Source organism: Gymnoscopelus braueri (assembly GCF_963280865.1).
Source record: "Gymnoscopelus braueri genome assembly, chromosome: 5".
NCBI classification, from domain to species: Eukaryota; Metazoa; Chordata; class Actinopteri; order Myctophiformes; family Myctophidae; genus Gymnoscopelus; species Gymnoscopelus braueri.
Window position 1 is genome coordinate 50,224,390 of NC_137606.1, and position 25,631 is coordinate 50,250,020.

A 25,631-nucleotide genomic window follows, 5' to 3' on the forward strand; every position below is an offset into this window, starting at 1 on the left:
ATGCAGACAGGTGTACTCTGGTGAAATGTGTCTTACTGGGAGCATTACATATTCCGTTATTATATATTATTAATAATAAATATATCTGAGGCCATTTTTCCTTTTTCTTCCTGACAGCGGCGATGAATACTAAAGGTTTTTCTGCAAGGAATGAGTCGATGTATCTGCTGAATTAAGTCATACCTGAGATATTCCTGTATGGACTTATTTCAGCTCCGATACATGAACAGTGAACACCAAATAATAACATACAAAAACTAGAAAAAGTGCTCCTCGGAGCACAGGTCTCCGCCAGGTCAGGTAAGTTATTGTGGCCTCCTGGTGGCGCTATAATAGGCCAATGTGAAAAGGGTGGCATGTCTTCCTCGGCCTAGTGGGAATGTGCGTGCAAATTTTCACGGAAATCGCACACCGCGTTCATGATTTCAGACATTTTGTTCAAAACGGACCAATCCTGCAAACTTTGGAAGTCAAACTTAGTCAATCAGGATGGAATATGAAATATCGGACAGATGCGTCTTGATCACATGACTATAGAGATACTGTGTACCGATTTGCGTGATGTTTGGATAAAATCTGAAGGATTAATGTCCAAAAATGTATTTGACATAAGTCGGCCTCCTGGTGGCGCTGTAAAAAGCAGATGTGAAAAATGCAGTGCAGATGTTTTTCCTTGGCCTCTAGGGAGTAGGCGTGCAAAGTTTCACGCAGATCGGTGCAGTTATAGTAAAAAATGCAAATCGGCCTGTTATAGCGCCACCATGAGGCTGATGTGAAAAGTTTTAAGTGCCATTTCTTCCTCGGCATAGTGGGAATGTGTGTGTGCAATTTTATGGAAATGGCAAGCTGCGTTCATGATTTGAGGCAGTTTGTTCAAAACCGACCAATCCTGCAAACTTTGGATGGTAACCTTAGCCAATGAGGATGGAATATGAGAAATCGGACAGATCAGGGTTGATCACATGACTATAGAGATACTGTGTACCGATTTGCATGAGGTTTGGTTAAAAACTGTAGGAGTAATGGGAAAAAATGGGTTTTGCACAAATCGGCCTCCTGGTGGCGCTATAACAGGCCCATGTGAAAAATTTGAGGCAGAGGTTCTGAATTGGCATCCAGGGAGTGTGTGTGCACAGTTTCGCAGCGACCGGGCCAACGGTGCCGGAGATTTGGTGCTAACACACAGACAGGACACACGGACACACGGACGGACACACGGACGGACACACGGACGGACGGACAGGGGCGAAAACATACTCTCTCGCCATGCCTTTCGGCCTGGCGGAGACAACAAAACACGAGAACAACCCTCACACAGAAATATGAATGCATAAATAAAGTATTATATTATTATTAGTAGTATTAGTATTAGTAGTAGTGGGTGTGTGTGTATATCTTTATATAAACGGTATGTATATTAGAATGTGTGTATATGGGTATATGCACACATTCGGGTGTATATCTGTGTGCAATAGTGTGTATCAGTATGAAGACATGAATGTAAATATTGAATATTTTCGAGTGTTCGATTACTACGAACAACGTAAGTAGTCTTGAATGTAATTACGAAATATTTTGAGTGTTCATTCAATATTTTCAATATTCATTCAACTTTGTAAATTATGTAACTAACTTAAACCAACATGCATGAAGGATAGGCATAAATAAGCTTTGAGCTTCAACCTATGCCTTTTTGATCAACCAGAATGAATTATTAGATTACAGTGTGTTATGTCTTGTGATACTGTTTATGTGGATCGAAATAAACGAACTAAACTAAACTAGTAGTAGTAGTAGTACAATATATAGTATTTTTATAGTTTGTATCAATTCAGATTTACCCTTCTCAACGTCTGTCAGCCTGTTTAGCTAAAGACAGAGGAATTCTATGTCTGTGTGTGTGTGCGCTGTGCGTGTGCGTGTGTGTGTGTGCGTGTGTGTGTGTGCGCGTTACAGAGAAGGGGATTTGCTGACAGGGTCTAGTAGATTTATAATCCGGTTCTGGAGGAGATCCAGTATGATAATGAATGCTGTCCTCCACACACAAAGGCCTGGGTGATATTGGCAACCTCGATGTAGAAAATGTTACAGCATATTGAGGCTGGCTACTGCTTCTTTCAGAGCAAATTCACGCACAGAAAAAGAACACTATTATTTGCAGATATGATGTATACTCTTTACCTCTTTAACTATAACTCTGTAACTCTTAACCTGCCTCTGGGCGACTGATTTCCCCCCCGCAGGATCAATAAAGGCATCTATCTAATATAACTAACAACCAAAATGCAACGTGATATCTAGTTTCATATCACAATATCGATATTATTGCAATATATCACCAAGTTCTAATCTAAGACACACAGTCATAATGTTTGTGTTTTTTTGTATTTATCATCTATAATCTGATAGATATCTTAGATTATATATACTGTAGTATTTAGATCCTACAGTATATGCAGTCAGTATTACAAATTACAATTTAGCAGACCTATTAATCCAGAGCGATTTACAGTAAGCAAGGTAAACACGAGTTAATACATGAAATGCATAGAGATAGCAATCTATGATCATAGGTAAACCAATCATCAGTCTAAAGTAACAATATAATATAAAAAATAACTATAGGATACCAGGTCTACAAATGAACCTGGCATCTGTCTACATAACATACTATCTAAATTACATTTTAACCTTGGCATAAGCCTGCAAGGTCATCAAGGCTAGGGCAAGTGCTACGGCAAGTGCTGCTTATTATTATCTATCATCTGAGAGACATACAGTAGGCCTAGTAGTTGATAAAGTGGGTACATGTTCATCTCTAGGCCGGTGGTGTCAGACTGTATTTAGAGATAAATGTGATTATGAAACACTTTTAGCCTGACGGTTCTGAGGACAAACGAGGCCGCTCTGTCCGGAGCTGGGCTTGTGTGAACGCTTACAGTATCATCTGTGTTTGCACTAGAGCAGTGGTTCTCAAACCATTTAATTTCAAAGACCCCCCATAACACTGAGTGTACGGATCAATTTGGTTCCATTTGTACACTCTCAGTGTACAAATGGAGTGATTTGTGACAGAAGGGTGACAGCGAGAGTGAGAGGGAAGATGTATTGATTGACGGCAGTGAGACCAGCCTGACGAAAACACAGGGAAATTGAGGATGCTGCGATTTCTTTAGGAGTGACAAGGCAGGACATCATCTGAAATGACTACATTACAGGATCAGCCCAGGTTAGCAGGTTTGGCGATAAAGCAAGAGAGGCAAGGGATGACATGGTTCTGACATGTGCAGATGAGGGGTACATTGGTAGAAGGATGCTGAAGATGGAGCTGCCAGGTAAGAGGAGAAGAGGAAGGCCATGGATGCGGTGAGAGACGACACGCAGGTGGCTGTAGTGACCGAGGACAACGCAGAAAACAGAACCAGATTCAAAGAGATGATCCACTGTGGCGACCCCAATGGGATTAATTAGCCGAAAGAAGAACACCCTCCTCCGCAGAGAAATCATTGAAGGCCGACTGTACATGCATTGTACGTGACTCAATCAATGTTTATTTTGCGTCACAAGTGTTGTGAAGAAGAAAAATCGCATCCAGCAACGCATTTTCACTCCCACTCGACAGGCTTCAGACGTAAAACAGACTCATTGATCTTCTCTCTCCTTTCATTGTCAATGAAATGAGAGAAGTTCAATGAGCCTGAGCCCAACCTGAGCCTGATCTATAAATAGTGTCACACTGTAATGGAGGTGCTTTGCTGAGTGCCGATCCATGTCTGGATTTGATAGAAAACCATTTGTCTGGTTAAAAAGAACCTGAGCTATTTATTTGCCTAAAATATATTTACCTGAATGCTATTTACCGTGTAATCATCCGTGTGATATAATGAAACAACTGTTAGTCTTCTATGAATAGATGTGGATTTGGAAATGTATTGTTTTCTCTCCTCAAAAGTCCGGCAGTGGTAAATAGTCAGACACGCATTTTGGGTTGATTCTCAGAAGTGCTTTCCCACCGCAGGGCCAAAAACCAATCACTGAATACACATTTTTCATGTTGATTCATTGATTAGGACATTTAAAGGATCGCCACAAAAAAACGGAGTTCTTGATTATTTGATTGACCTACATGAGCAAGTTTAACCCAGTTATTGGTTCTAAATACCGCTTTCAATATATTTTCGGTTAATTGCCCAGCCCTAGTCTGAGCTGACAAGGATAATGTACAACTTCAATAATGCCACATCGCCTAGGCTACTGTTACTATGACGACTGTTTCAACTACATGACTGCTGTTAAAGGGCCATGAAACCCCTACTAGGCTGATTTTGACATTTGTTTTCCAGTTCAGGTTAAAAACTACAGCACATTAAAAAACAATGGCAGGCATTTGTAAGCAACTCAGCTGCAGCTAATCAAATTAATAATTAATAATTTAGGTGTGGCCAGAGCCATGGGTGTGAGTCAGTAGTCAACACAGTATTGTCAATGCACATTGACACACAACTACATCGGACACTGCCATTATTAGATTAGATTTGCTGCAACTGTGTTGCTTACATCTAGGGCTGGGATCGTTTAGGGGTTCAAAGATTACGGTTCCTTAACGATTCCCTCTTAACCCATTAAGACCGGTAAAGCCTCTGTGTCATTTTAGATTTCTTTGGCTATTCAAAAATAGCAGATATACAAGCTCATAAGCTATGAGCATGAGCATGAGCAAATATTTGAATATATATATTTGCTATGAGAAAATCTTTGAATACATGTATATATCTTTTTTCAAGCGAACATATTTAACTCAAATCTTTGCTTGGGGGGGGGGGGTGTAACTCTGAGACATACAGGTCTGTAACTCTGAGACATACAGGTCTGTAACTCTGTAATCTCTCAAGAACAGATTCTGCACTGCGTGAGAATCTGTCGTGAAGGCTCGTCGTAACATGTACACACTGGGCTACAAGTGGGCGTGCCTTCAGATCAGGAAGCAGGCCGCGCTTTACCCAATCAAATGTAGTGGGCGGGATTCACATGTCCGTCGATCTTTCCCCCTCGAAACAAACCGAAACTAATTTAACAATAGCGTCCGCGGAGCAGACAAAACCACGGAAATATATTCACATTTTAACTTACTCTTTCATCATAGAAACAAGTGGGCTTATAACCAAAACGATCCATGTTCTCTGGGAGAAGTGGTGTTAGTGTTCCGTGTAGAAATATTGTTAGTGGGAATGAAAACATAGTCGCACCAACCGGAAGTGACGCGGCATAGGCATACACAAACACCGGTCTCCTTGTGCTCTGGCTCTACGTTTTCTTCCCCCCAGAGCCAACAGACATAGAACAAACAGCAGAGGGCGCTGTTTTTCATTTTCAGTTGGCGATGGGTTCCCAGATTGGTAACTCTGAGACATACAGGTCTGTAACTCTGAGACATACAGGTCTGTAACTCTGAGATATACATGTCTGTAACTCTGAGACATACAGGTCTGTAACTCTGAGACATACAGGTCTGTAACTCTGAGACATACAGGTCTGTAACTCTGAGACATACAGGTCTGTAACTCTGAGACATACAGGTCTGTAACTCTGAGACATACAGGTCTGTAACTCTGAGAGTGTACAAATGGAACCAAATTGCTCCTGACAATCTCCTCTCAAACATTCACTTTCTGTCAACAACTTGAAAAAGCTGGATTGAACCAATTAAAACCGGGAAAGCATCTGTGTCATTTTAGATTTTTAGCATTGGCTATTCAAAAATATCTGCTATTTTTGAACATTTTTTAAAAATCTTGAAAGTGAAAATTTAAAGTGATTTTTTTTTACTGGCACAAAACATTTTCAGAAGGGGGCTTTGTTGTTGGTAAGTGATATTTTACCCACTGTTCTTTAAACCCACAAACACAACACAACAACGAGGTCAAAAGTACAATACTAGAGTGTATTGGCCAAAATAGTAGTACTGTAAAAAAAACAAATTGGGAAAATGGTAAAACCAAAAAAATGTAAGGATACCAAAAAATGGTCAAATGATCAATGTTAGGATAGAGAAAAGATAGCTAAACAGTACACTATAAAATGGTAGAAAAAAATGGAGATAAAAGTAGCCTACTGTTAAAAAGAATTGCAGCCTTCACTTGGGACAGAAGGATATTGTTAGTTTTGACTGTAGGAGTCTAGTATTGACAGTCTTTAGTTGGGGACAGCAGGACACACCTTTTGGATTTCAAATGGGGGGGGCCAGATATATATATAAATGTGGGGCTCCTTGGCAAAAAAAGTGTGAGAACTACTGATTTAGAAGGCATTTGTAGAATCAGCCTCAAGTCTTAATGGGTTAAATAAAGTATAGATTAAAATGGTCATCGTGCTGACATCAGCGAGAGAGGACCATTTCAAGGTGAAGACACCATGAGTATCATGTGTAAGATGGGATGACTATGTGGAATTATTTTCAGAAAATAACGACTGTGGTTTAGAGACATGTACCAGCATGGTGAGAAGCAGGCTATACAATTACCATTTACAACAGTGTTTAAAAAGCACACTAACAAACCGTTAACAAAATTATTACCCACACACACACACCCAGCACAGCAGCACAAAACTAATTGAACTGGTAATCAATATATTGACAGGAAAGCCCAAGACATTTGAGTTCTCCTCCCTGCATCCATAGATCCTATCTATCTATCTATCTATCTATCTATCTATCTATCTATCTATCTATCTATCAATCTATCAATCTATTAGAGATGGGATGATATTAAAATTACAAAAATAATTGCGATTAACGATATTATCGCGATAATCAATATGCTTAAAACTTAAAATGCCACTTTTGTTAACCACTTGAACCCCCAGCATCCCTATTCTGGTGGGAACGTTCAACATTGCAACGCATTGTGAGCTTGTACATCTGCTATTTTTGGAAGTTTACTGAATTTGCAACAAGCTAATTCATCCTAGTGTATGATGAAGGACAATTTCACGATAACTTAAAATCTCTGCGATACGATTATTGTGACAGTTTTTTATCATGATAAACGATAATAACGATTATAGTCCCATCCCTTCTATCTATCTATCTATATATGGTAGAAGGGCTGGTTCACACACAGCTTTTGAGATCATAAATAATTATATAATACTTATAATGTAAATGTCCTCAACCAGTATTGAGAAAATGATGTATAGAGTTGGCAGCATGTCGACCAGCATGATAAGGTGATAAATACAATAATAATAAATATAATAAGTAATAAGTATTGGGAATATAATCATATATAATTATATCATAATACACTCACCCAGGCCAGTTTTGAGAAGATGATCATAAATAAATGTATATCATATTAATATATTCACCCATCATATTGAAGATGATAATAACACAATAATAAACATATATAACCCAGCATTGAGAAGATGATCATACATAATAACAGCATAATAAACATATGTCACCCAGCATTGAGAATATACTCATAAATAAAGATAGTAAAAACATAATCTGACCCAGTATAGAGAATATACTCATAAATAAAGATAGTAAAAACATAATCTGACCCAGTATAGAGAATATACTCACAAATAAAGATAGTAAAAACATAATCTGACCCAGTATAGAGAATATGCTCATAAATAAAGATAGTAAAAACATAATCTGACCCAGTATAGAGAATATACTCATAAATAAAGATAGTAAAAACATAATCTGACCCAGTATAGAGAATATACTCATAAATAAAGATAGTAAAAACATAATCTGACCCAGTATAGAGAATATACTCATAAATAAAGAGAGTAAAACATAATCTGACCCAGTATAGAGAATATACTCACAAATAAAGATAGTAAAAACATAATCTGACCCAGTATAGAGAATATGCTCATAAATAAAGAGAGTAAAAACATAATCTGACCCAGCATAGAGAACATAGCCTACTCATACCTAAAGATAGTAAAACACATATTATCTGACCCATCATAGAGAAGATGAAGTCCTTGGCCGTGTGGATCTACATATCATACAATAACACAATAACAAACATAGATCTCACCCAGCATAGAGAAGATGAAGTCCTTGGCCGTGTGGATCTCCAGAGCCCGCTGGTCGTCATACTCCCTCTGGTCGTGTTTGCTGAATTCCTGGATGAGTGTGTTGAGCTCCTCCATCCTGGAGCCGGACCTGAAGTCCAGCTCCGGGACGCCGAGGTGCTGCAGCTTGTTGTTGTTGGTGTTGGAGGAGGAGGAGGGAGTGGCGGTGGGACTAGTGCTGCTGCTGCCTCCCTGCAGACTGGACACGGAACCAGCCCGACTGGACAGAGTGGCCGCCATGTTGCTGCCTCACTGGGACTGATCTGACTGGAACAGCAGCCTGGCTGGCGTCGTCAAGGCAACACTCGTATTGATATAGGACCTCTCCTGGAGCTGCTGCTTCCGGTTTACACAATAAAGGTTCTGCATCGTCGATGTTTTTGTTTTGTTTGTTTGTTTTTTTTATCGATTTTGACATTTTTATTTCGTAGATATAAAAATCTCAAAATCAATAATAAAACAAATCTTTAAAAACAAATCTGTGACAGTCTTGATCCAAGGCTAACAAAGCCTTATAGACTGTAAAATATATCATTTATATACACATACATAGAAAGTGATTCTCCTCTCTGGTTCTCTCTGAAAAATCAAAGAAACTTAAATTGACCGATGAAAATGCGTAATAACACCATATTCGTGCCGATGTTGATTGAAATTGCATTATTATTGTTATAAAAGTCTTCTTCTTCTTCTTCTTCTTCTTCTTCTTCTTCTTCTTCTTCTTCTTCTTCTTCTTATTATTATTATTATTATTATTATTAATATTACAGTTGTATGTTTTTTTTTAAATTATGATTATAAATTATAATCATAATTTAAAAGTATTATAATTTATAATACTTTTGTCATTTAAGAAAGGGTAACGTAAGCTTTAATTTTGAAGGCCAGGAATTATGTTCCTGATGACTTCATAGAGCTGGGTGGCGAGGCGTGCTATTATCATTACTTATTAACTATAATTTAATTTCTTATGAATCATTAACTTAAAATGTGCTTTGATTACATTAAAAAGTAAAAAAACTAAACAATTCTCAATTCTGTCTCGGGTAGGGAATTATGTGACAGACGTACAACACAATATTATTATTATTATTATCATCATTGTTATTATTATTATTATTATTATTATTATTATTAGTATTAGTATTAGTATTAGTATTAGTATTAGTATTAGTATTAGTATTAGTATTAGTATTAGTATTATCATTTATTACTAATACATTTCTGGGTCTGCAATCCTCGTCTTTGTCCACCAGATGTCGCAGTCCCTCTTGCGTCAACACCTAGCCATGGTTCACATGACGCTTGTATACAAGCGTCATGGTGCCGAGTCCCCCTGGTCTAAAGTTGTGTTCGATTTTTTCCCATTGCCATCTCTCACATAAACAAAAACGTTCAGATTTCAAATATAAAGTGCTTACCACTGAGCCACGGATGTTACAAGGCGATGCGGACCGCGATGAGTACCCGTATCTCCCGTATTGTTCAATAAAAAGCATTTTAATCCCATCGCCGGCCATTTTCTCCAAATTGTCTCCGATACTTTCAACCATGCGACACTAATGGTTGGGAGGTGTATTGCACTCTGATACATTACAAAACAAAAAAAAACAAAAAAGAAAATGGCCGGCGATGGGATTAAAATGCTTTTTATTGAACAATACGGGAGATACGGGTACTCATCGCGGTCCGCATCGCCTTGTAACATCCGTGGCTCGGTGGTAAGCACTTTATATTTGAAATCTGAACGTTTATGTTTATGTGAGAGATGGCAATGTGAAAAAATCGAACACAACTTTAGACCAGGGGGACTCGGCACCATGACTGTCATGGTATGACAGTCATGTTTCAGGGCTACGTCAACACCCAACCAGCCGGTGTTTATGTTTGTTGATCTTGATGAAGTTGACCCGGATGTGAACGGAGCGTTCAGGTCAGGACAAGATGGCGTGGAGAGGCTGTGTTTTCAGGCTGAGTGTGAAGCAGCAAACCTTCAATAACACCACGGGAACGCAAGGGTACGTGACACAACGTTACATTTAATAATAATAATATCTTTACATGTAATCACCCCGACCATGGCGTCCCTGGTTTGGGGAATGCCTGTCATGGTATGACAGTCATGTTTCAGGGCTAGGGAATGCCATTGTAGGGGGAAATGTTCGAAAATAGCAGATCTACAAGCTCACAACGCCTTGCGAACTTGTAGATCTGCCATTTTCTAGTTTCTTTTTAAAATAGCTACAGTTAAGTAGCGCAATAAGTACAGTTCTATGCAAGGTCTGCTAAAAGGATTAAACCCAATAAAGCACTATAGCTTGTTTCCATTGGGGTCATTTACTCAATTCATTGAAAAACAACTAATGTTTTATTGAACTTTGTTTTCCCTGCATGTTAACTCTTTTATTTGACCGCTTGTCAGTGAAAACGTCTGATCCAAAACAAGACCTGGTAATAATATCATGAGACAATTCATCAGTGTGTGTTTCTGTATTTTCACAATGTGAATAACATTGTGATAAGTTAAAGACTAAATGAGAACTGAGATGTGTCATATATGGAGTTTTTCATCAAAATATATAAACTATAGAATCATCCAGGAGAATGTGATATATTATTTCCTCACCTCTAGCCACAGTAGGCTGGATGACACAGACACACAGTTGTTGTGTGTCAGAGGAAGGTGTTGTCCTGATATGAACCATATAGGATATGAACCCATGATGAGGTGAGATTCTCCATATATATAGACAGTAGAAGCCACAGCTATAGGTTCTGATTACGGTATCTTCTAGTTAGTATGCTTGCCCAGGGGGAGTTGACCACTTATGGGTAACCCAATATGAGTCCCTCAGGGCTCAATACTACTATCTTTTCTGTTATTGTGGGGAAAGCTTTCGTTGAAAACAGCCGATTGACAAGCTCACAAACAATGCAACGCAACACGTCACATTGCTGGGGGGATGCTGGGGTTCAGGTGGTTAAAGTCTGTTAAGCCTCACTATGTAACTTTTTTTAATTAATAAAATGTAATTGTGTCCAATCTGTATGGTAGAGAGTATGTTAATATAATATAACTTATACCATTGGTGTGGTTGTATTTTGTCTCCCTGCTCTTCTATTGACACATTGTGTCAAAGGTCATGTCTCACCTAGACACAGGATCTGACTCGAATTTTGACCTGATGGTCAAGATTCAATTTATCCCCTGAGCAAGCAGGCAGGCTCTATTAGCTCAGTGGTAAAAAAAAATGTCAGCAGAGCTCTTAAATCAGGAAACCAGGTTCAAATTTGGGGTAGAAGAGGAAAGCTACATAGTGCTGCTTTAAAGTCCAAGTTAAATGTTGTCCAAGTATTAGGGATGCAAATTATTGATTAAATCATTAATCAATCAATCGATTGATTGATTAATTCATAAGCGGTGATTTTCTGAGAACCTGAATGTACTATTACTAGTACAAACTGCATAGTTATATTAGCATCTGAGACGGACAATTCTGAAACATTTTTGTGCCCTGAAAATGCAGGTGTTTAAATATAACCAAACTAGTTAACAACACAATTGTCCCTGTAAGATATTAACCTCTCATGTGCAATATATTCCATGACAACACAGTGCAAAGCAGTAGCGGTTAAACCATTTGTGGATAATAAGTTATAACATGTTGAGCTGCTCAGATAACATGTAGCCATTGTTTGCGTTAATGAATGCCAGGAAATCAGAACTTTGGAATGTTCAATTCATTGTTTTAAGTGATTAATTTAATTGAGTAAATTATTAATGGTTCACATCTCTCCCTAACAAGTATAAAATGCCCTTTCACAATACATGTATTGTATACTGGTATAGCAGATCTACAAGCGTGTGGCACCGAGTGCCGCGCTATGAGCTTGTAGATCTGCTATTTTTTAAATAGCCCAAAGAAATAAAAAAAATGACACGGATGCATTCCCGTTCCTAATGGATTAATAAAGATGTTGCCTATTGATTGAAATGCTCTGTGTCTGTATGTCTCCAGGTGGGGGCACTGTTTCCAGCAGAGATGTGGGTTCAAGAAAACAACCAAGAAGCCCGAGGTGAAGAAAGTGGAGGAGCCAGGCCCCTCCCAGAGCCAGACAGACTCCGCCCAGGATCTGATCCACCACAAAGGGCCCGTCCCCCCTGTGCCCCTCCGGCCCCGTAACGTCCACACCAGAGGCTTCAATACGCTGGTCAAACCACTGGTCTTCACTGTAGGGGTAGGACATATCCACCACTTTGATTAGACGAGCAATCATAACTCATAGAAACACAGTGGTTCACAACCTTTTCTGGATCAGGGCCCACTAGAAAGTGTCCACGCCCACCAATATGCCCACTTAAAACGGCATTTTATTAATGATCAATCAATCAATCAACTGTGTTCCAGCTTGGATCACATATTTCTTAATTATTGGTATCACAATGAAAATTCATTATTACAGGTTTGAATAAAAAAATACCATGTCATTGTTTTTCTACATACATTATCAATATAATCTTAGTGTTTTGCCATTCATTTGGGGGCCCACTTGCAATATCCTCACAGCCCACCAGTGGGCCCCGACCCACAGGTTGAGAATCACTGTCAGAACATGCTGAAATTGTGTGGGTGTGGGGGCTGGTAAAAAAAAAAATCTCGAATATGGGGAAAATATGTATATTCGAATATGAAAATTAATATTCGAATATATCAATATATCAAGTTATAAAAACAAACAAAATATATGTTTTATTGGATCCAATCCGACGCATCGCAAGGCGTTGTTAGTTTGTAGAACCAAATACCTTGATATTAATATTGTTGTGATGACCGTATACATCTTTATTTAAAAAAATTGCAAAATTCTGAACACACTCCCGTTTCACGATGCGAAGCATTGTGTGCTTGTAGACATATACCACATCACAATATCCAAAATCCCAGATGATGTCTAGTCTCATTACATGGATATGATATGGATGTATTATACTGCCCAGCAGCCCTAACTCCAGGTCAGTTTACAGGGTGTTCATTCGGTGCGGCTGCCATCTGGCAGTACGAGTCGCTGAAGTCTCGGGTCCAGAGCTACTTTGACCAGTCCATAGCAGACTGGCTGGAGAAACGACGGCCGAACAACAAGCAAGGAGACTTCCGCAAAGAGGTCAGTGAGACTCCAAACATCATGTCACCCTCGGTTTTTACAGTGATATAATGTGTCCACGACTTCCTGTCCCAGGTCTCACTGGCTGTTTATTATGTTTTAGATCAACCAATGGTGGAATAGTTTGAGTGAAGGCCAGCGGACCGCTACTGGTAGGTCTTCTGTCTGTCTTTCTGTCTTTCTCTCTGTCTGTCTCTATCTGTCTGTGTAATCTGTCCGTCCGTCTGGTAGAGGCTGCACCATAAAGATCATATTGAATGGTGGTATGTGGCCTAATGCCTATCAAAAAGGGTGAGAATAATGGACATAGTGCAGGGGTCTTCAACGTTTTCAGTAGAAGGACCCCCTAGCTGAGAGAGAGATGAAGCAGGGACATAGCCGGGAATAGCCGATCTACAAGCTCGCAGCGCGAGGCGTTGTGAGCTTGTAGATCTTCTATTTTTGGCTAAAGTTCTCCTCAGAAAAGGGATGCTAGGGTTCAATTGGTTAAGGTAAAAAAATATATATCACACAAATATATGGCGGACCCCCCGTAGTAACTCTGAGGACCCCCTAGGGGTCCCGGACCCCCTGTTGAAGACCCCTGACATAGTGAATATGTCTGTGTTGCTGACAGTGGGCTTTAAAAGATTAGTTCTAGGTCCAAGAAGTACGAGGTCACCACTTAAGCCTAATTTATAACACCGTAGTTTGACATTGTCGCTTCGCCAAAAAGAATGGATCTACAAGCTGCCGTCAAGTGATGGAATATAAATTAAACTTTAAGTGCTTGTCTAGTGAGATGAGGGCGACTCTTAATGTATTCTACTGTAATCGATCAGCTCAGAATGAAGGATTTCTGGAGGACAGAGTATTTCTGAAGAATGAGAGAAAATGTGAAAAGACTGTTCACCGCAAGGTTATTATAGTTTTGCATATTTCATTAGTTTTTCATTTTGTTTTAAAATTTTGTTTAGTTCTAATTATGTGTTAAAACGGTGTTCATAAACAATAAAAACTGGAACAGCCAAAAAAAAAGATTCCATATCCACCCCCCAAAAAAAATGATATTTTCTACGTGATTTTAGTTTGTTTTGCTAGTACACAATACCGTTTCAGTTAGTTATCGGTTCTTTTGGAAAACCTTGTTACACTTCAGTGAACTAAATGTTTCTTCACATCCAGTTTGAGTTATTTTGTTAAGATTGGGTAAGAGCCCTGGTTGACTGTGTGTAGTGTCAAAAGTCCTGTTCTTCTGGCACTTACTGGTTGCCGATGGCCAGGGATTAAAGTTCAGACGTGTGCTCTATAAAGAGTCCAAAACGTCCGTTGAGTTCAACAAAAAAAGATGTATTTTCTGGTCGTCACTTCAGCGTTCAATAAATACAATTAAACATAAACACTTAAACACACAGGATATAGACCAACAGTCCTCTCAAACAGTCAAAAAACTGTTTGCCTCCCATCAGCAACACCTGCCCTTGATTACAGACCTTGTTAAATACCTTGGCAACCTGGCCTTGACCAAGCCCTGCGGTGACGTCATCAAATAAGAAACGAGTCATAATGGCTCTTACGCTGTGTTTTAATTTGGAATGTCTCTGCTTTGCTTTCTCTCAGGCATCATAGCAGCCAACATTCTGGTGCTGTGCTGTTGGAGGATTCCTTCTCTACAACCAACCATGATCAGATACTTCACAGCCAACCCTGCCTCTAGTCAGTACACGTACACACACACACACACACACACACACACACACACACACACACACACACACACACACACACACACACACACACACACACACACACACACACACACACACACACACACACACACGTATGTGGTTGTTGTTCATGGTTACTAATGTTGAAATCTAGGGATGTTTATGATTAACCATTAACTCGGGTGGCGCAGTGGAAAAGTCCCTTGCCCACGACCGCAGAGGTTGTGGGTTCGAATCCATCGTGGTGCATCCGGCTTTGTCGAGCGTCTACACGAACACAATTGGCCCGTGTTCAGGGGAGGGAAGCCAGGCGGGGAGGGTGATATTTGTCATTGCACATAACTCCTACGGGCTGGGGCGACACCTGTCAGCAGGGAGTGTTGGGCAGGAAGAGTAGGATGCAGGCTTTATGTCCTCCCGGTGGGGGCTCCTCACAGGCAGGTGAGTCGGTAGGATACAACACAGAAATGTGTGTGAGGAAGAATCAATTGGCACAACGACTAAATTGGGGAGAAAAAGGGGTAAAAAGCACAAAAAAGATTACCCATTAACCTGTAATACAAATTGTGTTCAGTTGATACGAACGGTTCAATGATTTATTAATTAAAACAATTTATTTTAAAAAGTAATTTGAAATTATTATACATTTCTTGTTCATTAGAAAGACGGGCTGCTATTTGCTAAACATTTAGCTGAACTGTCTTAGGATAGTCAGAACATCTCGAGGTGCAAGAACAGCAGAAGAAGGTTTTGAGAGACCCATCCGAAGTTCTGAATGACATAATTTTGTACTTATTTCCTACCCTGTCTGAACAAAGTTTGGCTATTTGGACGGAGTGCATTACCAGGTTTTACGCAGCTGGCCATGTAGTTTTTAACCTGAACTGGGAAACAAACTACAACATCAGCCTAGGGTTTCATCCGCCTTCAATTAACCGTTAACGAGTTTTGATTAATTATCATGAAAACATTTTCAAAATGAGCGTCCCAAAATGCCACAACTTGTGTGTGTGTGTGTGTGCGTGTGTGTGTTACAGAGACGGTGTGCAGTCCCATGCTGCTGTCAGCGTTCAGCCACCACAGTGTGTTCCACCTGGCTGCTAACATGTACGTTCTGTGGAGCTTCTCCAACACCGCTGTCACCATGCTGGGCAGAGAGCAGTTCCTGGCTGTCTACATGTCTGCAGGTACAATGCACAATGTAGGCATTTAGCAGACGCTCTCATCCAGAGCAACTTGCAAGGCATGCTCCTACACCGTCTCTGGTACACCAATCACAGCCCCCCCACCCCTTCCCTTAAACACACAGAGATTCGGTGCGTTCAGATATTTATTTTCTTGTTCTCGAAAACCTTTGGTCCAATCGATTTGCCACTTGTCACGGCTCACCTCCGGATCATATGGGACACACACACCAAGTTTGAGGTCATTTGTTTGGATGGCGCCCGAGTTATGCCCAGGACACACACACACACACACACACACACACACACACACACACACACACACACACACACACACACACACACACACACACACACAGGATTTGTGAATTAATAAAAAGGGTATATTGTATTGTATTTATTATAATACACTATGCAGTATTATATTATGCCATATTGTTTCATGCTTTATCCTATATTATATATTACATTATAATTATTATATGTTCTATTAATTCTGTTCTATTGTCATCAGGTGTGATCTCTTCGTTTGCCAGCTACATGAGTAAAACAGCGTCAGGGAGGTTTGGTCCTTCACTAGGAGCGGTGAGCACACACACAATACTACACCTGGTACACTGGATACACACCTGGTACACACAATACTACACCTGGATATGGATCGAATAACGGGCTTCGGTGTTCCGTGCACATGGTAATGGTCAATGGCTGTGTGCAAATTCAGATCCATTGCTCCAGCCACTGAGGAGAACCGGGCAGAAGAGATTTTGGGCTCACCGCACAGACAGCTTTGTCGAATTATAGGAGGATATCGTTCAACATTGTATATTTTTTTATGTAGTTGGTGTGAACTCTGCCATCCATTTGACTTAAAACTATATTTTGTATAATTATAGTTGTGAACTATAGATGTGAACGGTCCACCTTAACACATCTGGAACACAGACCTGTACACACGGATATATATGCACCTGGTACACACTGGGTACAGAGATCTGGTATATAACGTGTGTGTGTGCGTGCGTGTGCGTGCGTGCGTGCGTGTGTGCAGTCAGGAGCCATCATGACCATCCTGGCTGCTGTTTGTACCAAGATGCCAGAATCCAAACTGGGTCTGATCTTCCTGCCTGACTTCACCTTCTCTGCTGGAAACGTTAGTACTCTGTCTGTCTGTCTGTCTGTCTGTCTGTCTGTCTGTCTGTCTGTCTGTCTGTCAGTCTGCGTGTTCTAACGTTGCTCTCTCCACCAGGCTCTGAAGGTCATCCTGGCCATGGATGCAGCAGGGGTGGTGCTGGGATGGAGGTTCTTTGACCACGCTGCTCATCTGGGAGGAGCACTGTTTGGCATGTGAGAAACACACACACACACGTTGTATTATACTTATGTTATGAGGACAACAACATTTTAGGATGGCAATTGTATGACTGGTATTTTTAACCCAAACCCCAAGCTGAAAATCTACATGCTCACAACGTGTCGCGCTGCAACGCTTTGTGAGCTTGTCACTGACGCACAACTGAGTATGCTGTATAACCCTAACCCCTCTAAATGTCTAATGACCCCAACCTGAATCTTTCCCTAATTGTAAGCCTCACTCTTTTTTTCTAACCATAAATTAACCACTTCTCTTGTGAGAACCAGGAAAATTGTCCTCACACTGTCTATTTCTCAAATTCTACTACTTACTTGTGGCTTGTGGGGACATTTGGCCCTCACAAGTATTATAGCAATACAGGTACACACACATTTGAAATATTTATTTATGTCCACATAAACAGAAGTACAAGATGTACAAAGGACCTAAACACTGCCAGTGCAGTCAGATAAAGGGAAAACAGCCAGTTACAAAGTGCATGTAAAGCAGAGCATTGTTACATACAAAACAAAAGATGGCATACTTGTCGAACACAGCGGACAACAATCATGGGTAAAGGAAACAACTCCTCCTCCAAATTGAGCGGCTTCCTATAATAGCTGATATAGAGCAGTACCTTGCTAATTGTTTGGCCCTCCTTTTGGAGAGGCCGGCCATTTGCAGGCCCCTCACAACCAACTTGTGCATGTGTCCTAGACTACCAAAGATAAAAACCAAAAGTTTACATCTGTAGCCTAGCTGAGAGATGGTCTGCTCTATGATATTTTAGCACTTTGGTTAGGAAGGCTTCATCTAAGCTGTAATCAAAAGTACAGCCGACCTCGAGAATGAACACCTCCCTATGGTTAACAACAATGACATCAGGGGTGTTAGCTGAAATGTTAGAGAACACAGAATACAATCGTTACACAGGTTAAACATGCTCGGCTTCACAGTGGAATGCTTATACAGCATGATGGAGGACCTGAAAATAGAAGTGATATCTTTTGATATCAAATCCACTATTCTGTCATGCCTACTTATGTAGAGTCCCCTGTATACATGGCACCCATTTAAGACGTGGGACATGGTTTCAACTATTTGTTCATGACCATGATGTAGACAGTGAGGAGCATGGTTGCCTGGAAACCAGATGGAAAGGTTAAGTTTAGATGGTAAAACCTGCAACCTCGCTTTCAGAGTAAAGACAACAATGCATTCGTCTAAAGCAAAAATTTTGAACACAGAGTGAGAAACAGAGTGGTCCGCAGCAGGGAGACATGCAGGCTTCCCTTGCAACCTCAGCTCGGTCCAATGCTGCCGCTGCCTTTGCTGTTGTGCCCATAAGAGGCGGCCTCGGGCATTAGTCAGTGGGAGTTGGTGTTCTGCTCCACACACAGTCACAGATGCTCTGACAGAGATACTGGAGTCAGATATAAAGTCCTCCGAGACAGCCATCGCCTCAGAGTTAGACCCTACCCACTTCAAGGTAACATCAGCCCAACAGCACAGATCGTTTAAGTCCGGCCAGTCTGACCACACACTGAAGCCAGGAGAGCGACTGTCTAGCTTTCCACTAGGTTTCCTCCTGAAGCCTTGGAGGCTAAGATCCGAGCCACATGCCAGGGGGACCTTACGTCGTTTTAGGTCCAGGAACAGAGATGAACGTGCAAGTTCTCTTGCATGTTCATCACACACACACACACACACACACACACACACACACACACACACACACACACACACACACACACACACACACACACACACACACACACACACACACACACACACACACACACACACACACACACACACACACAGACAGATTCCAGGCGATGTGTATTTATTGTGTGTCTCTGTGTGTCTCTAGTTGGTACATTATGTTTGGTCATGAGTTGATCTGGAAGAACCGGGAGCCGTTCGTCAAGATCTGGCATGACCTGCGGACACGGGGGTCAGGGGGCGGGGATAACTGAGGACCATCCCTCTAGAGACACGTTTGACCTTTGACCCCCGGCTCCACCAGCACTGACCTGTACTTGACGAGAAAAGGACCAAGAAGGAGAGCAGTCCCTTACCTGGCTGTGATGTCATCAAAAGGTGACATGTCCTTAGCTACAGTGTCGTCAAGGGAAGACCAATTCTTGGCTACGATGTCATCAAAAGGTGACCAGGTCTTAGAGGGGTGCTATGACTCAGCGTATTTATGAATTAGTGTTTATTTTTTTTATCAGGAGCCACGCCATGAAGGATTGCTAACCTGGACAGCAGGGCGCTTAACCTGAGAGCGTCCAGGTACATGTCTGTAACATCAAAGTATAGGAATGATTTATGTCTGCACACAAGCTTCAGGTCTGGGTTCACACATACAGTACTGTCAAATTCACAATATTAATTTAAAGGAAAATAGTTGGCAGATTTTTAACCTAAATCACATTGTTCTGATGTGAGATCATAATGCCATGGTGTGGGAAATAATGCCATATGTCTAACCTGTGTTTGCTCCTGTCAAATGCGGAAGTGTGCATCTGTGACATCAAACACATGGTTTCATATGCCCAATGACGCCAGGCGATGCATTTGATGTCTCAGGCATACTGTACACTTTGCATTTCACTGGAGAAGAAGACATAAGGGTATATTTTCCCACACTGTGTAATACATGTATGTTCTCCTCACGTCATGATGAACAGGATTCAGGCAAAAAAAATCTGTGATGGTTCCCCTTAACTCGGAGACTGCACAAATGGAACCAAATGGACCTTTAAGCCCCGGTTACCCATCTGCATCAGAGTCAACGCATCTGATGTGTTAGATGCATCCATTTCCCATGTTGTCTCTTGCAGGGACAAGTACTGGTGCTTTCTGGTGTGTAGTTCTTTTGACTTAACGTTGGGAGTGGTTGGCTCACTGAAAGAAAACTACAAGTGAAATGGCTGCCAAGTGGGGTCGACGCGCTGCGCTTCTGTTCTATTGGTTGGCGCCAGGTCAAGGTTCACCAGTGTTGACCCCGATGCTTCAAACGCGTCGGACGTGACAAGCTTCAGTGCCTACAGCACACCGCAATGGGAGGCTCCATCCCTTTCTCCTTCCTAATGGAGGTGAACGGGGAAGCTGGCGGGTCTGACGCAGATTTGTGACCGGAGCTTAACGGATTCATTTGAATTAAATAAGGGGGGGACACAGATTACATCCACATGTTTTTTGCTGAAATGTAAATGTAACACTGTATTGACAAATGTAACACTTAAATTATAAAAATCTAATACTGTAACCAGTGTTAGGCTCGTTACTCAAAAACTAATATATTACGGATCGGGGTGGGGGGGGGGGGGGAGTCTTGTAATGATTGTGCTGTTGTTGGTCTGTCACCCGACAAAATCAAAATCCTAACTACACGCAAATCACACATCTCGGTCCGCCGTTGCAACAAGGTGCGTGAAATTAAAGTACTGGCCAGAGAATGTCTATATATGAGATTTAACCCTAACGGGTCCATTTGGTTCTATTAGTAGAGTCTCATAGTTAAATTAATACTGAGCATTTGACTGTGGTTTACTTGGAGGGATCCCAAGTAGTGTTGGGTAGAAGCAGAGAAAAGTGCAACCTGCACTGTAAAGCTGCACATTGTAATGTTAATGTGCAAATAACTAGGGACTGAATCAGGGTCTTCTGTGTGGACTGAGGATATATTGAGCTTATGAGGTTCATGCAATAGCACTTGTCAACCAGTAGGTGTCCTACTTGACCACAGAATATAAATGTTTCAACCTGAAGAGCAGTTGTGCTCTACCATTCAAATGGGGACAAAACAACAATTCACAAAAAGAAGAAATCTACGGATTTGAGGTTTAATCAAATAGTGAATGTCCTGAGGGTTCACTCGCACATTTTGGACTTAAATCATATATTTCTATGTGTGTATTTGTAAATTAAAAAAATGTGTTGATGAATGATTTCTCTGTTGGTCTGGCCTGTGATCTCATCTCACTCATATTGCTGTATGTAGAAATACATGTAGGAATATGACAACACAAACACACACACACAGACACACAACCTTTACTAACCTTTAAAGTTAACCTTGCCTCGAAAAACCTTTTGTTAGCCATGAAAATGTCCTTTTCCCTCAAGGAGACCAGAGAAATGTGCCCATAAGTCAGTGGTTCTCAACCTTTTCAGGTCGGGGACCCCCCCACCACCCTGATGAGCACTTGGAATTAAGGCATACATTTAGTTTGACTCGGGAAGCTATCAGCTATTTTCAAAATGTTTGCCTCTTTCTTATATTATTTGACAATTTGGTCAGTGTTTGACCAGTCTTTTTTTTTTAAATGGTATTAAAAGTCGTTAAATTGTCACTTATGTCATCTTAGGACCCCCCCCCCCCCAAATCATGTGGGGGACCCCTAGGGGTCCCGACCCACAGGTTGAGAACCACTGCCATAAAGAGAAGTCCCAATGCGCTTCATGCCAGTTGTGGGTAGGGCTCGGTGGGACAAATTGAATATAAAGAGAAATACCAATTAAGCAACTTTTGGGTAATGTGGACATTGATGCACACACATGCTAGGAAGCAACATTGCCAATTCAAGCAAAACCATATTATATAAAAGTATGTACTGCATGTACAGTGTGTGTGTGTGTGTGTGTGTGTGTGTGTACATATATATACACATGTGTATATGTTCTTATATTGTATGTGTATTCTTCATGTTTGAAAATCTAACAAAGTACGTAGACATGGATGCACACACATGCTAGGAAGCAACGTAGTTAATTAATTAATAAGCACAGGAACCAATAGGCCTACTATACAGTATACAGGAATATATACCTCATGTTTCAAAATCTACCAGAAGTGGACAAATAATATATTTTGGATGCCCCTACATGGCAGAAGATGTAATTGAGGAAATGTTCAGCCCAAATATATTATTGAATGAATCTTTGATATTTTTTGGTAGATTTTGAAGCATGTGAGATGTTATTTCTCCAGAGTGGAGAAGTTGTCTTTGTTTGTTATGCAGTGATGTCACAGCGTTTGATTTGCTTACGTTTGTCATCATCACTTTGAACACGTTTTCCAAATTATTTTCAGCTGAAAGACGGGAGCTGGTTGTAAAGTTTAATATAGAGGTGATGTAAAGTATGTTTCTTATTTGAACCAAATAAAAGCTTAATGTAAAGCCACTGCTCTACTGACTCATACTATATATGTATAATACACTGGTTCTCAATGTGCGGTCCAGGGGTCCTTGAGGGGTTTCCAGGGAGCCACAGCCTTCTACTGTCGGTCAGTGGGAGCTTAGCTTAGCAGTAGAAGTTTCGGCACTCATGCAGGAGACCTGTGTTAGAGTCCCAGGTTAGAATCCCGAGTAGGACATGACTTGAGTCATGTAGCCTACAGGAGGAGAGGAGGCAGCAGGTTCCATTCAGATGTTTTCTTTCATAGGGCAGTTCTAACAGTAATGGCTTGTATTCTATAACAAATCAAAATTAATATTAGAAACTAGGTCAAATAAAACTATGTAATCATCAAACAACTATCTGGGTGATACAGTCAGAAATATAGATATTATTGTCTCCGCCGGAGGCGGAGAGTATGTTTTCGCTTCGACCCGCTGTGTGTTCACCTCCCTCCTAGCCAAGCTAACATTGGTCAAGCTCCACGTGACACGTGTCAATATGTTGACACCAATGCCTTTGATTGGCTAGAGGGACGCATGACGAAATAAAATCCTATAAATAGGTGTGTCACTTCAAAAAGCCATTTATATTTTTTGAAGTGAGGTAAGACAGGATCAATCAGTCTTGATTGGAACAGTACCTTCCAGTACAAATCACCCGTCCGTGCGTGTGTGTGTCCCTCTGAGAACACCTAACATTGGTCAAGCAAAGGCGCAGAAGGCCAAAGCTAAGAAAGCATACTCATCTACAACAGTAACACAGAAGAGGACTATAGAGTTGAATTGATCCCACAACAAGGCCGAAGTCTTAATACTGTAACAATTGGCCACCTTGATCAAATACATTATGTAGCACTAGAGAAAACTGACATAGATCAAACACACCAATCAACTGCTGAAACTGTTCAAGACAATGAAGATGAAGAAGACAGACAAGCATTTGAACAAAACAGTCAATTACGACGACTCCCATATGACACATTGCTTCAAGAAGAACATTTTTTAGATGCAGACACTACATATTCAGTCGCCCCTGCAGAACACCAAAAACCACGCGCATTCTACCAAGACGACCCGTTCTACCAAGACGACCCGTGCTATTAAAATAGCACGGGTCTGCTGGCGGAGACTTGAGCACATTTTCTAGTTAATATAGTTAAATGTGCTGAACATAACGTCCATCCATCAGTTTACCAGCAGTAGGCGCTGTCCATGGTACTGATGTCTCTCTGGTACTTCTGCATTGATGCATAAATGATTCTTTGGCTCCAAAATAATGTTACTGTACATATCGTCTATGTCTGGCAGAAACCTTGTATGTCCATATTTCAACTTTTCATTTGAACTTAGACGATAAGTTGATAAGTAGGCTCATATAGCCTAGCCTGGTAAACCCACCCTCCGGAAATCTCATTAGATTTCCGGAGGGAGGGTTTACCAGGCTACATATAGCCTACATGAGCACAATCTCTCTGTCTCTCTAGGTCGTCCTCAGACGATGCAACTTAATTCATAATCATGGTAGGAACGTTGCTGCCTCTCCACACACATTGATTGATGTAGTTTATTTAGTAAGACATGAGAATAGTACATGACAGTACATAACAGTACATGGAAGTACAAATTCACAATACAAGGTCTACTAAACTGGAACTCTCATTAAGCACTAAGCTTGTTTAAGATGAGAACCCCATGCACACAAATCATGATGAAATATAAGAGGCAGACAGATATACACACTACTATACAGAATGTCATACAATCAGCTTTCAGGTTACTGGTATGAAGAGAGAAAAAAATATATATACAAAAGAGGAAAATGAAGGAGACTTAGACGGGCCATTTTCGAATTGCAGCCTCCTGAAGGTGTATCTTTAGGGCACACACACACGTAATAATGTCATGGTCTTACATTCGTATAAGATCTCCTATAAGTTGCACAGTCCGACTCGAGTCTTGACTCGAAAAGACTTTACACTAAACTGTACTCAACATCATCACCATCCCTCCACTGCGACCATCCAGACACGCCCTACCTACCTACATGAAATGTAAATGGATAAAAATTAAATATTATACTAAAGATAAAAGAGCATAGCAATAACTCCCACCTTTGATGCAAAAATGAAAATTTAAAACAGCACAGCTCAACTGAAGCCAAGGCAAGACCTAGCTGTTCTTAAGCCATCATTGGATATAGTAAGTAAGCAGTGTTAATTAAACATGTTTTGACTTATAAATGACTAAGGTTGAGTCTTGTCTAATGTAATAATTTATCGTCATATATGGGCATATATGCCCATATTTGGGCGTAGCTGCATTGGGATCTTCTTATAATGCTTATCGCTGAGTCATGGCGACATGAGCGTGACATCAGAGGTCCGCCGGCCCGGCTGGCCCTCCCGATTCTTTGTAGAAAGACTGCCGATCTGACTGATTTCCCACTGTGAACATCACTCCCTTGCATCCTCGACAATATGCATGCCGTCTTTGAAGTCGGCCGGAGCAGCGATTCTGGAGAACTGGATCTCCATTATGCCCTTCGCTCTACATTATGCCCATATATATGCTCATATATGGGCATATCGGTCAGATTGGCAGGGTGACCTAAATGTGAGGGCCGCGTAGTGGCCCGAACTGTATACATATGTGGTTTCTAAAGGAAAGTTCTAAACACAAAACATATGAGCACACTCCACAATATCGAATTGCCTTATTCCCTGGACAAAGAAACACTCAGCACCCACTGTCATAAGAAAGTCATGAATCATGGGCTATTATGTCAAGATAACCACACAACAGATTGTAATGTACATGTCTTATCACACTGCAGTGTTTAAAGACCAGCATGGGGTTCTGTTATAGAAAGGCCTAACCAGGCCTAACCAGGCTGAAACCAGGTTGAAAAATAGCCTCGACTAGAAACCCTAAA

At 40.8% G+C, this 25,631-nt stretch overlaps 2 protein-coding genes across 2 annotated transcripts in view; one reads left to right on the forward strand and one right to left on the reverse strand.

Annotated features, from left to right (window-relative positions):
• Nucleotides 1-8,359, reverse strand: part of LOC308085420 (nucleotidyltransferase MB21D2) — a 21,222-nt gene extending 12,863 nt beyond the window's left edge. The window contains exon 1 of the mRNA XM_080428572.1: nucleotides 8,064-8,359. Within this exon, the coding sequence (XP_080284698.1) occupies nucleotides 8,064-8,340 (277 nt within the window). The 5' untranslated portion in view covers nucleotides 8,341-8,359. The remainder of the gene's footprint in view (nucleotides 1-8,063) is intronic.
• A 1,668-nt stretch (nucleotides 8,360-10,027) lies between these two features.
• On the forward strand, nucleotides 10,028-20,805 carry LOC308085548 (presenilin-associated rhomboid-like protein, mitochondrial). Its single transcript, XM_080428747.1, has 10 exons — nucleotides 10,028-10,118; nucleotides 12,120-12,339; nucleotides 13,120-13,263; nucleotides 13,367-13,415; nucleotides 14,863-14,958; nucleotides 16,007-16,156; nucleotides 16,668-16,738; nucleotides 17,205-17,306; nucleotides 17,403-17,500; nucleotides 19,381-20,805. The coding sequence occupies exons 1-10, from the start codon at nucleotides 10,045-10,047 to the stop codon at nucleotides 19,484-19,486; spliced, it is 1,110 nt and encodes a 369-aa protein (XP_080284873.1). The 5' UTR covers nucleotides 10,028-10,044; the 3' UTR covers nucleotides 19,487-20,805.
• Nucleotides 20,806-25,631: the final 4,826 nt, after the last annotated feature.